The sequence below is a fragment of the Desmodus rotundus genome, chromosome 1 (assembly GCF_022682495.2).
Source record: "Desmodus rotundus isolate HL8 chromosome 1, HLdesRot8A.1, whole genome shotgun sequence".
Taxonomy (NCBI): Eukaryota; Metazoa; Chordata; class Mammalia; order Chiroptera; family Phyllostomidae; genus Desmodus; species Desmodus rotundus.
In genome coordinates, this window is record NC_071387.1 from 209,146,070 (window position 1) to 209,159,848 (window position 13,779).

General features: G+C 50.4%; 1 protein-coding gene across 1 annotated transcript in view; it reads left to right on the forward strand.

Moving 5' to 3' along the window:
* ITGA2 (integrin subunit alpha 2) overlaps window positions 1–13,779 on the forward strand; it is a 78,015-nt gene that overhangs the window by 50,024 nt on the left and 14,212 nt on the right. The window contains exons 14-23 of the mRNA XM_045204840.3: window positions 174–377; window positions 1,069–1,205; window positions 3,349–3,488; window positions 6,736–6,887; window positions 9,243–9,353; window positions 9,886–9,968; window positions 10,595–10,736; window positions 11,732–11,824; window positions 12,436–12,512; window positions 12,592–12,675. Coding sequence (XP_045060775.2) covers window positions 174–377; window positions 1,069–1,205; window positions 3,349–3,488; window positions 6,736–6,887; window positions 9,243–9,353; window positions 9,886–9,968; window positions 10,595–10,736; window positions 11,732–11,824; window positions 12,436–12,512; window positions 12,592–12,675 — 1,223 coding nt within the window. The remainder of the gene's footprint in view (window positions 1–173; window positions 378–1,068; window positions 1,206–3,348; window positions 3,489–6,735; window positions 6,888–9,242; window positions 9,354–9,885; window positions 9,969–10,594; window positions 10,737–11,731; window positions 11,825–12,435; window positions 12,513–12,591; window positions 12,676–13,779) is intronic.

The window sequence follows — 13,779 nt, forward strand, 5'->3', positions numbered from 1 at the left end:
TACTTACGAAAATTATTGCTGAAAATTCCTGTCATGTTTGGAGAATTTGAGTTCGAGGTTTACAGCCCTCACCACGTTTACCAGTTTGCACATTGGCTCGGCCATCACTTGCTGTGAATTTTTATTGCAAAAGCTGTCAGGCTTGCTTTAACCCTGCCCTTTCCCCTGGCAAGGGTGTTTTGAATTGGCACCGGTTTCTGGAAGGCCCCGAGGGCGTCGAAAATGCTCGGTTCGGCTCGGCCATCGCGGCTCTCTCGGACATCAACATGGATGGCCTTAACGACGTGATCGTGGGGGCACCTCTGGAAAACCACGACTCCGGCGCCGTGTACATCTACAACGGCCACGAGGGCACCATCCGCACCAAGTGCTCCCAGGTGAGGTGTGGGTCTCGTGCACGCACAGGTATCATTGTGCCAGAGCAACACGGAATTGTGCGGGCCCCCGTGCCGCCCTTCTCATCTTAGAGCTCTATTCCCTCGTTCGGTCATGGCTCAGTGAGCGGCTACCAGGGGTCAGGAGTGTCCTAGACTTTGCAGATGCTGCAGAGACCCAGCCAAATGTCTGCTCTGCATAGATCTTATTAACACGGTCTTGTGGACAAGACAGAGGGAAAATAAGATAAATAAGGTAGAGAGTTCCAGATAGTAATAAATGAGAAGGAAGATTTTCAATGAAACAGGGAATACGTGTTTGGAGATGGAAGGTATCAGGTGTTTAAAACGGGGAGGAGAAGCACCTTGGAGTGGAGACCTGAAGGAAGTGAGGTCAGATTGGACTCAGGACTTGAACTTGATCGGCTCCTTCCCAGGCCGCTGCTCCTCCACTGCATCGTGCTGGTGTGTGATTTTATGTTAAAAGATTCATGCTGTTTCTTTGATGAAAATATGGCTGCAGGAGTGAAAAACAGATCAGATAAGAAGAGCCTGAAAACTCAATGGCATTGTACGGAGACCAAGGCCCCCTGGGCGTGGCTGTGTAGAGAAGGTGACAGGCTGTGTAGCAGCTGCCGTTTTGTCCGTTTCAGTGGCTGCGCCCACTAATTTCACGTCACCCATGTCCTTTCAGAAAATCCTGGGGTCTGACAGAGCCTTCCGGAGCCCTCTGCAGTTCTTCGGCAGGTCCTTAGACGGCTACGGAGACCTAAATGGGGACTCCATCACCGACGTGTCCGTGGGCGCCTTCGGGCATGTCGTGCAGCTCTGGTGAGTCGGGGAGAGCCGGATACGCAGCAGCAGGCCGACACAGGGCCTGAGAAGCAGGCAGACTGCTGTGCTGGTCACGCAGGAACACCACACGCGCTGTCCGACATGCCAGGACACCAAGGTGTCGTGGTTGGCGTAGAGGAAGGAGCGTGTGTTCCCTGGTGGCAGATAAAAACCACTCGCGTCATAGCAGCATCCAGTGCCTCTTCTCACTGTGGTGAGCAGAGACAAGCATGACACAGACAAAGCCCAGGAAACGGTACTCAGGGTCCCTGAGATTATCGTCCCCGAGCAGCCTAACCTCACTCAGTCCACAGCCGGACAGCCTCCTGGGAGTGGTCCAGACACGCCGAGCGCTCAGACCACAGGAGTGAAGAGCTACTACTCGTGTGGTTAAGAGGCACCTTTCAAAACTATTAGTCACCAACAAGAAGCCATTATGTAGGTCTAGTGACCTCTCCTTGAACTCAGGAGGAGCTAAAGAGCGGGGGACAATTAGGGATTCAAGGGCCATGTGATTCAAGGACAAAAGTAAGTATGTGGGGCTGGTGAGGAAATGGAATCAGAGAGAAACCAAGGGCTTGATCGAGAGTCCCCAGGGAAGCAGAGTGCAGCCCTTTCATTCACGTGTTTCTGTTGAAAAGCGTGCTTCCGTGTCCAAACACATCAGGAGCGAAGACTACACGGGCTGTGGTGTCGTTTCTGAGTGTGATAACACCATTTACAGGGTCCCACCTGTGGTTCTAAAGCATTGTTTTAATGAAATCTTCATGGGGAAAAATAAAACTCGAGGATCATATATAAGACTTCAAAAATAAGAAAACATTTACTGAATAAAGTCAGTTAAATCAGTTAAGAGTAGCATACCATTGGAAAATGCAGGGCGTGATAACGTAATTATATGACTGACTTCGAGCAATAAGGACTCGCAAATCCAGTGGACGTCACCCTGTGGCTATCTGCGTGGGCTCCCGTCCCACCGTGCTCGCGCGCTTGGGCTCGTGTAGCCAGCGGTGGCCGAACCTTTCTCCTGGAAGGTGAATTTGATTCTTTAAAACGGTCAAGACACATGAAATCCACTTATCGAAGTTTAGTCAAGCTAGGTTAATGGCATTTTGTGGTCACATTCTTATAAGGTGCCAAGACTGGTTTTTCTGGGTGACTTCCTGAGAATAATTTTTATAAAACAAGCGTACGAAATAATTTCAATCAATGCCATTTCTATTGGGATAAGTGCTCGGCTTCTGAGAGCGTGACCCCGAAAACCTTCCGCTAGACACTCCAGGCCGTGTAGGCGTGTGGGCAGGCTGCATTGGTTACGAGATGTTTTCTGACTGCTTATCGGGGGCCTGATAGAGATGTGATAAATTATCAAAATAATTTTTCAATGGATTCACATCCTGAAATTAAGAGAAAATATTTTCTATGTCTTCTTGGAGTACTTTTAGGAACAGGGGAATTATCGATGTCTCCTCACTACTTTGGAAATCGTTAAAGGGGTGCACAAGGGGTCATCACGGTGAAGTAGAAATCCCACCACGCAAGCAATGAGGATGCCGGGGGCTGTCATGGCTCACGTGCCACTATTTCCCACTACCTGTCACTCAGTGAAGTCACAAACGTCTTTGTGTCTCAGGCCCTCCATTACTAAGTGGAGATGACATAAGTCCTTCCCGTTGCGTAGGCCTGCAGTAGAAGCAATGAGGCCGTGTGTGTGGAGAGCCCTTCAGAGAGCTCACGGGCAGCACCTTGCCCAGGTGGCCCTGGCTGGTGTGGCTCAGTTGGTTGGAGCATCATCCCGTGCACTAAAAGGTTGCGGGTTCAATTCCTGGTCAGGGCACATACCTAGGTTACGGGTTTGATCCATAGTCGGGGTGTGGACAGGAGGCAATCAATCGATGTTCCTCACATTGCTCTCTCTCTCTCTCTCCCCTCGCCCCCTTCCCCTGTCTCTAAAAATGTCCTCGGGTGAGGATAAAAACAAACAAAACAAAAAACATGATCCCTACCACCATCTTAGAGCTTTCCAATATAAAATACGGCGGAAGTGCTGAGACAGCGGTGGGGACAATAACTGGGAAACGGTGGCCCTGGTCCCCCGGGTGGCCCTCAGCAACATGGCCGTTTACCTGCTTTCTTCCAGGTCGCAGAGTATTGCTGACGTGTCTATAGATGCTTCCTTCACACCAGAAAAAATCACCTTGTCCAACAAGAATGCCGAGGTGCGCCTGAGACTCTGCTTCGGGGCGAAGTTCAGACCCGCTAAGCAGGACAACCAAGTGGGTGAGTGGACGTGAAAGAATCTGAGTGGAGATGGGTTTGCTTAAAGGTTTTTAGTCCTGAGTACAACTCATGCTTTGAGTTCACGAACCAAAAGAAATAAGGGTTTTACTTGCAGATGCTTAAATTGCCACACACGTGCGGTGCCTGGAAAGGGCTAATTAGGCTGGAAGATTTCCAGGGGTGTCCAACCCTCGACCCGTGGGCTGCATGCGGCCTGGGGTGGCTATCAAGGTGACCCAACACAAAATTGTAAATTTACTTAAAACCTTTTTTTTGCTCATCAGCTTTCATTAGTTTGTGTATTCGATGTGTGGACACCAGAAGGTTGGACACCACTGAGTGACCTTCCTCCGTCATCTCCACAGGTGGCAATCTGCTGCACGGAGCTGCAGTCGCTATGACATAATCACGGGGCCTCCCAACTGTACCCCTCGAGTGCCTCTTTCCCCAGGGCCCCTCCCAGAAACCTGGGCTCGCCCCGCTTGCCCTTTCTGCAGCCCACGCGCAGGGAGGCGCCTCTGTGGGCTGCGCCATGGTCCAGCTAGAGGTGTCCAGTATGAGTCCCCGACATTATTGCCACTCTTCGGGAATCAATGAGCATGAAATAGCGACAGACCATACAAGAGACACATAATTCTCGCCCAGTGTCTTCCGTTTTCTAGATAATCCAGAGAAGTGAGTAGAAGCCAGAGACGTGTTATTAGCAGGGGACAGAAAGGAAACCCGTGGGCACTCGTGAGCAGGCATTGTCATCGTCTCTCGGACTGGCCGAGGCATCTTTCAGGGCCTGGCTGGGGTCCCGCCTCCTCTCTCACGTCTTCCCCCACCCCGTATCGCCCCCTCATCCCACCCCCACCCCACCCCCCCCCGCCAAACTGCGGCACCTGGGCACCCACACGTGCAGCAGTTGATTTCACGCTCGGTTGAATGACCTCTCATCTGCTGCTGTCCCGTGTGTTCTGTTCCCTCTGCATCAGTCTCCAGCTCTAAACGTTAGAAACCAGTAGTTCTACAGGTATTTCACTCAGTGGTAAACAAATAAACCAACATAAAGACTGAAAATATAGAAGTGGGCTATTTGCCAACATAGAGGTTAAGAACATGAAGCAGAAGTTCGGTTCAGTTCTTGGCACACTTTCCATACTCCCCCATTTTCCCACCTGTCTGGCACACTCCTTTCAGTACTCAAACGCAGACCGAGCTCTGCCTGCACGTCCACCTGCGCAAACGTGTGTTCCGTGCATGCACACCGAGTGGCCAGAAGTAACATACAGCCTGGTGACTGTACTCAGCAGTACTGTACTCATTGTCTACGGGGCAATTCCCACAACAGATAAAGCTGTGACTGTGAGGTGATGGGTGTGTCGGCCACACTTACGCTGCCGACCGTTTTGCAATATACATGGATACAAAGTCACTACACTTTACACCTTAAACATACACAGAGTTTCTCACAAGTCAGTGATATCTCAGTACAGCTGCGGGAAGAGTCCGTCTCAAAGATTAATTTGGAAAATATGTTAGGTGGCGGCAACGACTGGCTGGTCATCTCTCCAGGCGAGAAGAGGGTCCCTCCCCTCAGAGACTTTGCTCTCTCCTGCATGCAGTCTGGCATCTCTGGGTGTCTCACTATTTATTGGGCACCTTTCCCCCTTCCCTGATGCCGTCCGGGGCACGCAGACACGCAGTATGTACGACATGACTCCCGTCTTCTCGACCTTAACGTGTGGATCTATGAAGCCTGGGATCTCTATTATTTGTTGCGTCAGGCTCACACGGCAGGTGTAAGGTTAATGAAATAAGAAGTTACCGTACTGCCTCTGAGCCTCCGCACCGCCTTTACCAAACGGCTAGAAAAAAAAGAAAATAGAACACTGTCAACATGTGTACTAATTTGGTCCTCGCTACAGTCACCACCTCATCATTGCTTTTCCTTTGCATTATTTTTAGCATGTATTTTTAGTTCATTTGATTCTTTCCTGTGTTATCCCTCTTTGCTAACCTCCTTGAGTCGTTGGAGCAGGAAAAATTATGCAATACTTCTAATAGATTTTCTAAAGGTAACATCTATAATTAACATTTTTGGAAGTCTACTCAACCTTTAAAATATTGACAGCAATAAAATGAGATTGAGTAACCCCAGTCGATGCTATGAATAGTGCCGGATATCTCTTGACTTTAGACATGCGGTCAGCAGACTTCAGATGGTGATAGGTTAGACATTGGCTTCTTTTTTCCTTTCAAAGAAGGGAAGGGAGGGAGAAAGAGATTGCGAGGAACATCAGTGTGTGGTTGCCTCTCGTGCTCCTCCCACTGGGGATCTGGCTCACAACCCAGGCATGTGCCCTGACTGGGAATCAAACCAGTGACCCTTTGAGGCTGGTGCTCAATCCACTGAGCCACACCAGCCAGGGCTAGACATTGGCTTCTGACATCAGTTTTTATCATATTGGTTTTCCACTTCCTTTTCCCTGGGTTAGTGTCAGTATCCATTCTATTGATGAGGCTTTAACACACTGCCTGCAGTCATACAGCTGTGCGAGCGGAAGGAGGATGCAAACCAAGTCTGTCTGATTGGCACCTCATCACTGCCGGGCTGCGTGCCTTTCCCCACGAGAGCACTGGGCACGCCCGGCACCACGCGCGCTTCCTTGCGGTGCCTCAGCTCATCCTCCGGTGGCAGTGGCTCCTCACACCGGCAGAGACAGCGAGAGTGTGCGGGGCTCTGGCTCCCGACCTACCCGGACTTTATTTCTGCTTGTGCCCTCGCTGTGTGAACTGAGGTGAATTGTGTCACCCCCTTCATCCTGCTCACTGTCTGAAAAGTAGGGTAACGATGCCTCCTTCCCGGTGTGTCATAAAACTTGAACAAGGCAACCCGTAAGAATGCGTTCCATGGTGGGCACTCAATAACTGTTTATTCCCCTTTTGTGCCATCATATTCCAAAGATGTTTGGAAACCAGAGGGTGAGGGAGTAACTCGGCCAGCGTCACCCAGCAGGTTGTGGCGCCTCCACTTGTCCTTCCCCTGCTCCCAGCCGCGTCTCTTTGAATCACAGTCACGCACGTCACCAGAGCTGGAATCGCAGATGTCATGGGCTGTCCACGGCTCACCCTCCATCAATGGAAAGACCATTTTAATATTTTCTCATCACCGAGGCTTCATCCGATAAGACACAATAAGACTGGGATGCTTGTTCCTTTGAAAAAGTCTGTTAATAACATTTTTTCGTGATTTTTACTGTAGCCATTACGTGTAACATCACAATTGACGCAGACCTGTACTCATCCAGAGTCACCCCCAGGGGCTTGTTCCGGGAAAACAATGAGAGGGCCCTGCAGAAGAACGTGGTCGTCGGTCAAGCGCAGACTTGCTCCGAGTTCATCATCAACATACAGGTGAGGCCTCAGCGTCTTCCCTTGCTCTTGTTTCTCCTTCGGTCTGGCCCCTGCGGACCGGCTGAAGTGGGAACTGATGAGTCAGAAACTGCCTGTCTTTCTAACGAGAGCTTTTCTGCTCTAGGAACAGGATGCGTATTTCCTGTGCTTGTATACATGGCCACACTCCATTATTAATAAGTTAGTAGCATTAAATTTTATTGGGGATGCTAAACAGGGCTAAATATAAGGTCCTGAAAGACATCAAGGACAGAGTGCTTTATGAGGTGTTTAACAGGGAGGTTTAGTTGGCCATAAGTTTTATTTTGACATTTTTCCTGTCGTGGAAAAAGTGTCTTCATTTTTAAGGTGCTGAAAAGAACAATTTCAATTGTTTTTTTCCTCGATTGGATTAACAAAGGTGACGGATGGCAGAGTCTCAGGTCAAAATGATTGGCTCGAGTCTTAGGCCATACTTACTCTCACTCAAATGGATTTAGAAAATCTCCCAAATAGGAAAATGCTTTTCAAGAGGAGAAAACTTCCAACAGGAAATGTACTTTATGAATTATATGAATAGTTCCCCCTGGAAACCACATAATTGTTTGGAAGTGTAATTTACTCAGGAAACCATGTTTGAAAGAGCTGTTTAAGAACTCTTGTACAATGTGGTTGTCCGAGAGTGTAAGACGCATAAGAATTGCCAAGGAAACTTTTATACAATGCGTATTCTGGGTCCTCACCTCCAGAAATTTGGGGGTTGAAAGTCAAGGAATATGCAGGCTTCAGGGGCACCCCCAGGTATGTCTAGTGTAGACAGGTGATGCAGAGGCCACATCACAAGGGGTGCTGAGTACAGAAGCTGAGAAAACATCCAGTGGATGCGTAGATGCATTGACACCAGTTGTGCAGGGCTCCAGTTAGAGGTCCCTTGTCTGCGGAGGCCTGGACCTTTTTATTGTTCAGGGCCCAACTGTATCGGTCATTTAAAGGGAAAAAGGCTAGTTTCCATTCTCTCCCCTCCCTGAGCTGACGTGTATCTAATGAAACACACCACCCGTAGTCAGGGAACAAAACAGCTGGGCCGTTCATGCAGAGACTCCGTGGCTTCTAGTGTGAAAAGTTTGCAGAAGCTGCAGGCTGTTTTGGTCGCTAGGAGACAGTGTTTCCGTTGACACCATATTTGATACCAACACCGAGGTCTGTCGTGTGTGCCATTCCTGAGCCAGGAGAGGAAGCGTTTCCTTGAAGTAGGGCCTCCAAAGGGCTGGGGACAGCAGGGGCCCCTGCTGTGAGCAGAGCTGGTACCAAATGCTCACTTCTCTGGAAAAGGCAAAGTCGGGTTTCGGTCTTTACCATTGGTGCAAGGTTCTCTCCTGACCAGGACGGGGAGCGTGTTTGCGAGAGGATTGCTAGACGACACTCACAACCCCGTTTGGGCATTTTTACATTTTTCATTAGACAGGGTGCCTCAGAAACCAAGTGGCCCAGGAAGCACGGCCAGCCCCCACCCCCTACACTGAAGGCCAGGTGCAGAGGGTGCACCAGGTGCTGTTGGCTTTGTGACTACGGACCGAGATGTGCATCAGCTCACCTGTGCAAGGGGAGAGCAGCTCCTAACAGTCGGCTGGAGCGGAAGTTGGGGGGCTTGGTTCCGGATGTGGGCACTCCCTCGATCCGGCCTTGTAGAGCAGAGTTAGATTCTGACTGAGAACGGGAACCCTTCTCTGTCACCCGCCAGCCAGCCCTGAGCACTGTCCCTGCGAGGCCATCACCTTCGCTTCCAAACGTTTGCTCAGGACCCGTAAGGACGCCCTGGCCTTGGCAGTAGGAGTGGGAAGGCCAGAGCTAATGACCTGAGAGCCAGACACTGACATGGGGGCCTTCTGAGCATTAAAACTGGACACACCCTCTAAACATCTGTGATCCTCTCTGCACACATGATGAGATTACTGAGGATTCACTAAGAATTGCTGTTTCTGCTTTTTACTGAACCCCAGTGTTTAGGTTTCTTAGTAGTGGGGAGGTGGAGAGCAGAATTAGGGCAGAAGGGAAGGGAAGAAGCCAGAGTCTTGAAAATTCACAAGACTGTGGCCATTTTCTTGTTTTAAAGTAGAGGTGTCCACCCTGTGGCCCGCAGGTCCCATGAAGCCCAGGACGGCTGTGAATGTGGCCCAGCACAAAATCGTAGATTTACTTAAAATGTTAGGAAATTCTTTTGTGATTACATGCCATGATGTATTTCATGTGTCGCCCAAGACAACTCTTCTTCTTCCAGTGTGGCCTAGAGACGCCAAAAGGTGGGACACCCCTGTTTTAAAGCTTCCATGTGCTAATCACCTGACTTTGTTTGTGTGCACACGTGTGTGTGTTTAGGAGCCCTCGGATATTGTCAGCCCCTTGGACCTGTGCGTGAACATCAGCCTGGCATCCCCGGGCTCCAGCCCCGCCCTCGAGGCCTACTCCGAGACCGCCAAGGTCTTCAGCGTAAGTACGGCCGCCCAGCCTCGAGTTCACTCCGAGTGAGCTTCACACTCACGGCTGCTTGACACATACTTAGGAGACAGCCTTTAAATTGTTAATTTTCTGAATGAAATACAATTGGTTGCGTGTACACACGTGACTTCCACGGAGGCTGAGATTGTTGTCCTCCTTGGCCACTGCTCTGTCCCCGCCGAGCCTGGTGAGCAGTGCCCGGCCCACTGAAGGGGGGGCTGTAGATATGCACTGAAGAAATACAGAGCAATAAAGCAAACACCTTAGGAAGTACAATGTTACCGACAGCTGTGAAGTTCTCTGCATGACTCCCCGCCCCAGCAGACCCACATTCCTCTTGCTCCCTGGGGGAGTCGTCTCCTTGAATTTTGCATCGATCGTTACTTTTCTTTCTCGTGTTGCTAAACGTGCCTATCCTCCTAAGACACTGTTTGGCTTGGCGTGGCTCCGAGCCTCGTGTAAATGGCATGATGCTGTGTGTGCTTCCTCACACACACATGTCTGGGACTGTTCTCCCTTGTAGGTCCCTTTCTACAAGGACTGCGGAGAAGACGGAGTTTGCATCTCTGACCTAGTGCTCACGGTCCAACAGGTGCCGGCTGCTCAGTAAGTCTTATTTGAAAGCCCAGTGCAGCCCTGGCTGGTGTGGCTCAGTGGGCTGGGCGTCAGCCCTTGGACCACAAGGTTTCTGGTTCAATTCCGGGTCAGGGCACATGCCCGGGTTGTGGGCCAGGTTCCCGGTGGGGGGCGTGTGAGAGACAACTAATTGGTGTTTCTCCTCCCTTCCCCTCTCTGAAAGTAAGTAAATAAAATCTTTAAAAAAATAAAGTTCAGTGTAAAATGTAGAAATAAAAGACATACTCAGTTGTGTTATTCAAGTGAATGTTTACAGAGATGTTTTTTACAAAAGAAATATTCATAACTGATAAAGACCTTTAAAATCTAAATCTCAATTTCTACCATTGCTTAGCTGTAAAACAATAAGAAGTATAAAACCATCTATATTTAGATGGTTCCTTTTCCTGCAATGTCATTAAAGGCAACAAAGGAGAAAACCCAATAGCGTCTTATTTATCGTCAGCATCATTTTGCAGTGAAATCGTTTATTATTAAACAATTTTCTCAGTATTCAAACTAAATCGAAAGAGTTTATTTTTGAAATGAACGAAGTGTTTGAATACCAGCCCCTTTTTCCCCTTAGTGACTTTTTCCCTTTTCTCCTTTTTTAACAGAGGACAACCCTTCATTGTCAGCAGCCAAAACAGAAGGCTGACCTTTTCGGTAGCGCTGAAAAACAAGAAGGAAAGTGCGTACAACACTGGGCTTGTGGTGGATTTCTCAGAGAACTTGTTTTTTGCTTCCATGTCCGTGCCGGTAGGTGGTGATGTCCGTGCTCCCGGGGTCCCTTGTCAGTCCTGACTCCGTGGCTCCCAGCGAGCTAAACCCCGTGAGGACCAGCCTGGCTCTGTGTCTGGGCCCCTTCTGCCGCACAGTCAGGGCGGCTTTTCCTCTGCCCCGAGACTCTCCTCAGGGCGGGGCCTTGGCGTAACCCCCGGCCACCTGTGCGGCGTGGCCGCTGGGCGGTGCTCAGAATCTCCGAGCTGCCCTCGCTCAGGGAAGTTGGAGTCCGCTGCTCAGCCACGGTGCTGCAGCTGCCAGGACGACACATTCCTGTGAGGTCACCTAATCGGGTCGGCTTGATCACTATTCCAGGAGCGCACTTGACCACGAATGCTCCCTGGTCCTTCCTCAGCCACCAAGCCTTCAAAGGGCGAGGAGGGAAAATCTAAGATTTTCCAAATTAGCTACCTGCTTGATGAAAGAATTCTTAAACTGTTCCATCCAGTTTAAAGTCAGTGTGAACTTAACGGGTCCAGTGTTCTCAACCTGTTCTGACTTCAGTGTTTAAGTTTTCTGTGCAAAATGACAACTTTTTACTTTAAAGAGAAAAGAAAAGAAAACTAAAAAGGAGTCTTTAGGTTATTTCAAATATAAACAAACACCAACATACGATTTTGGTTTTTTTCGTGAAACTACCAAGTTCGAATCTATTAGGAGAAAGGTATGCATTAAAGACAGCGTTTCTGAGTATTGGATTGAGGTTACTGTGTGCTTAGGAAATATAAGAGCTACGATTTACGTCTGGGGAAAGTAGACCCTTGCTTGTTGGGTGTTCTGCTTAGCCATGAAAATAGCATGCTAGCCACCTGGACAATGCCCGGTTCCCACGTCCTGGGGTCAGTAGATGACTCCGGTGTGAACCCATCTTGCTGCTGAAATGCCCACGCGGCTTGCACATCCTCCGGCACGGCTGTGCCTGCACACACACGTCGTACACTAACGGCTCCTTGTGTCCTGCTCTCGTTCAGGTGGATGGGACAGAAGTCACGTGCCAGGTTGCTTCTTCTCAGAAGTCTGTAGCCTGCGACATAGGCTACCCTGCACTGAAGCAGAGACAACAGGTACAGCTGGCGTTTCCTCCTCAAACCCACGCCAGCCCCTCCTCAGCACTGGCGCTAACCCCCCAACATGCTATCTTCCTTGTGAGTGTCATCCTCCTTGTGAGGGGCCACCATGTCATAGGCATCACGACATAACCGGTGGCTATTTAGAGGAAGAGTTTAAAATCTGAGAGTTTTCTTTACGTTACTAAAAAAAGTAAGACTCCCCCAGGCAGTTCCTTCCAAAACACGCACAGCACACGGAAAGGTCTTTTCCGATGGACACGCTGACCGGCATTGGTCCTAGTGCCGCGCCCCGGGTCCCAGCAGTCCTTTGCTGACCCCTGATGAGCAAATTTCACATCCGCACAAAGCTGCTGAATTCAGACACGTGGACGTGCCCGAGATGGGAGCCCTTGTCGGTGTCAGCTGAAAGTTAAGCCCTTCCAAGTCCGAAGGTGAGGCATGAAGGGAGGTGGACAGATACTTACAGCGGCTACAAATTCGGAAGCTTGCGGTCGATGAAATTCTGGATTAAACTGGAGAGACTCGACTTCCGTGGGAGACCTGTTTTTCATGTTGGCCCCGAGTATGGAGCATCGCTCAGGGATGAATTTTACTTTTGTGTGCAGGTGACGTTTACCATCAACTTCGACTTCAATCTTCAAAACCTTCAGAATCAGGCGTCTGTCAGTTTCCGCGCCTTCAGGTAAAACATCAGGAAGTATTCAATGGATGGCTTTCCTAATGTTTCTCTCTGAGTAACTCCCTGATGTTTGTTTCCATAGTGAAAGCGATGAGGAAAACATGGCAGACAATTCGGTCAGCTTCCAAATCCCTCTGCTGTACGATGCCGACATTCACATAACGAGGTAGGGACCACCGCGGGCAGGCTGCGACCACTGAGGCCACACTGGTGTCTGACACGTTTGGCTTGGGACTGCACCAGTCCTCTGTAGGCTGTTTCTTAACTGGAGAAGGGGGTTAAAATGCTTTTCCCTTGTCAACGCAAACAGAAGTCAGGGGACCACCTGGAGCCACTCCAGGGGTTCGACCAGAATGACACCAGCAAGGCAGGGGATGACCCTTCTGGCACGGGCAGGGGAAGCGCCCCTCACACCCAGACAGGCTGCAAACTACCCCAGGACGTCAAGGCAGAGCTCAGGCCGAGAGGTCCTGCCACGTTCTCCAGGCCCCTTTCCTCCAGTCCACACGAGCTCCCCAGCGATGTCCCCGTTCCCGGATGCTGAAGCCCCTAGCACGGTGCTGTGCACGTAGTCAGCCCACAAATATTGAATCTAGTCACAGAAATAATTAATTTCTGGGTAGAAAACCCTTGACCTAACAGACGAGGAGTTTCTTCCAACCAAGAGGAAACGTGGCAAGTCCCGGAGGAGGTCGCCCACGAGGAAACGCTCTGCTCCCTTTTCTTGCCGGCCACAAGCAGGAGAACTCAAGAGTGTGGTGCAGAATGGGGCCCGGTGATGCCGCTCTTCACGAATCGCTCGGGGGACAGGTGGCTTGAGATGTGAGTGACACGTAAACGCCACAGGAGCTAACAGGTTGACATCGTCCCCTTCATGCCTGCTTAGAAGCGAGGCGGTTTCCTGGACGCGGACACTCTGGGGCACAGCTGTGCAGGGACACGGGCCACAGAGGACACCCCCCTCCTCCCCTCGGGACCCCAGTTCTCTACCTGGCGAGGCTGCCTCCCAGCCCAGATCAGTGACCTCGGACAGCACGCAGCGGCATGTTCCCGAAAAGCCAGGCTGCCAGGTCTCCGGGGGCCAGGAATTCTCCAACTCCCACACATCGCCGCAGCCCCTACAAGCGGGGAGTGTGGAGGTCACCCACAGATCCCTGAGCAAAGACAGTGAGGACAGCGTGCCTAAGCCTGAGACGCATGAGCAAGGAGGAAGAGAGTGCTTCTGTACCAGGCGAGTCGCAAGCAGTAAAAGCAGAAACAAAGCGCCGTC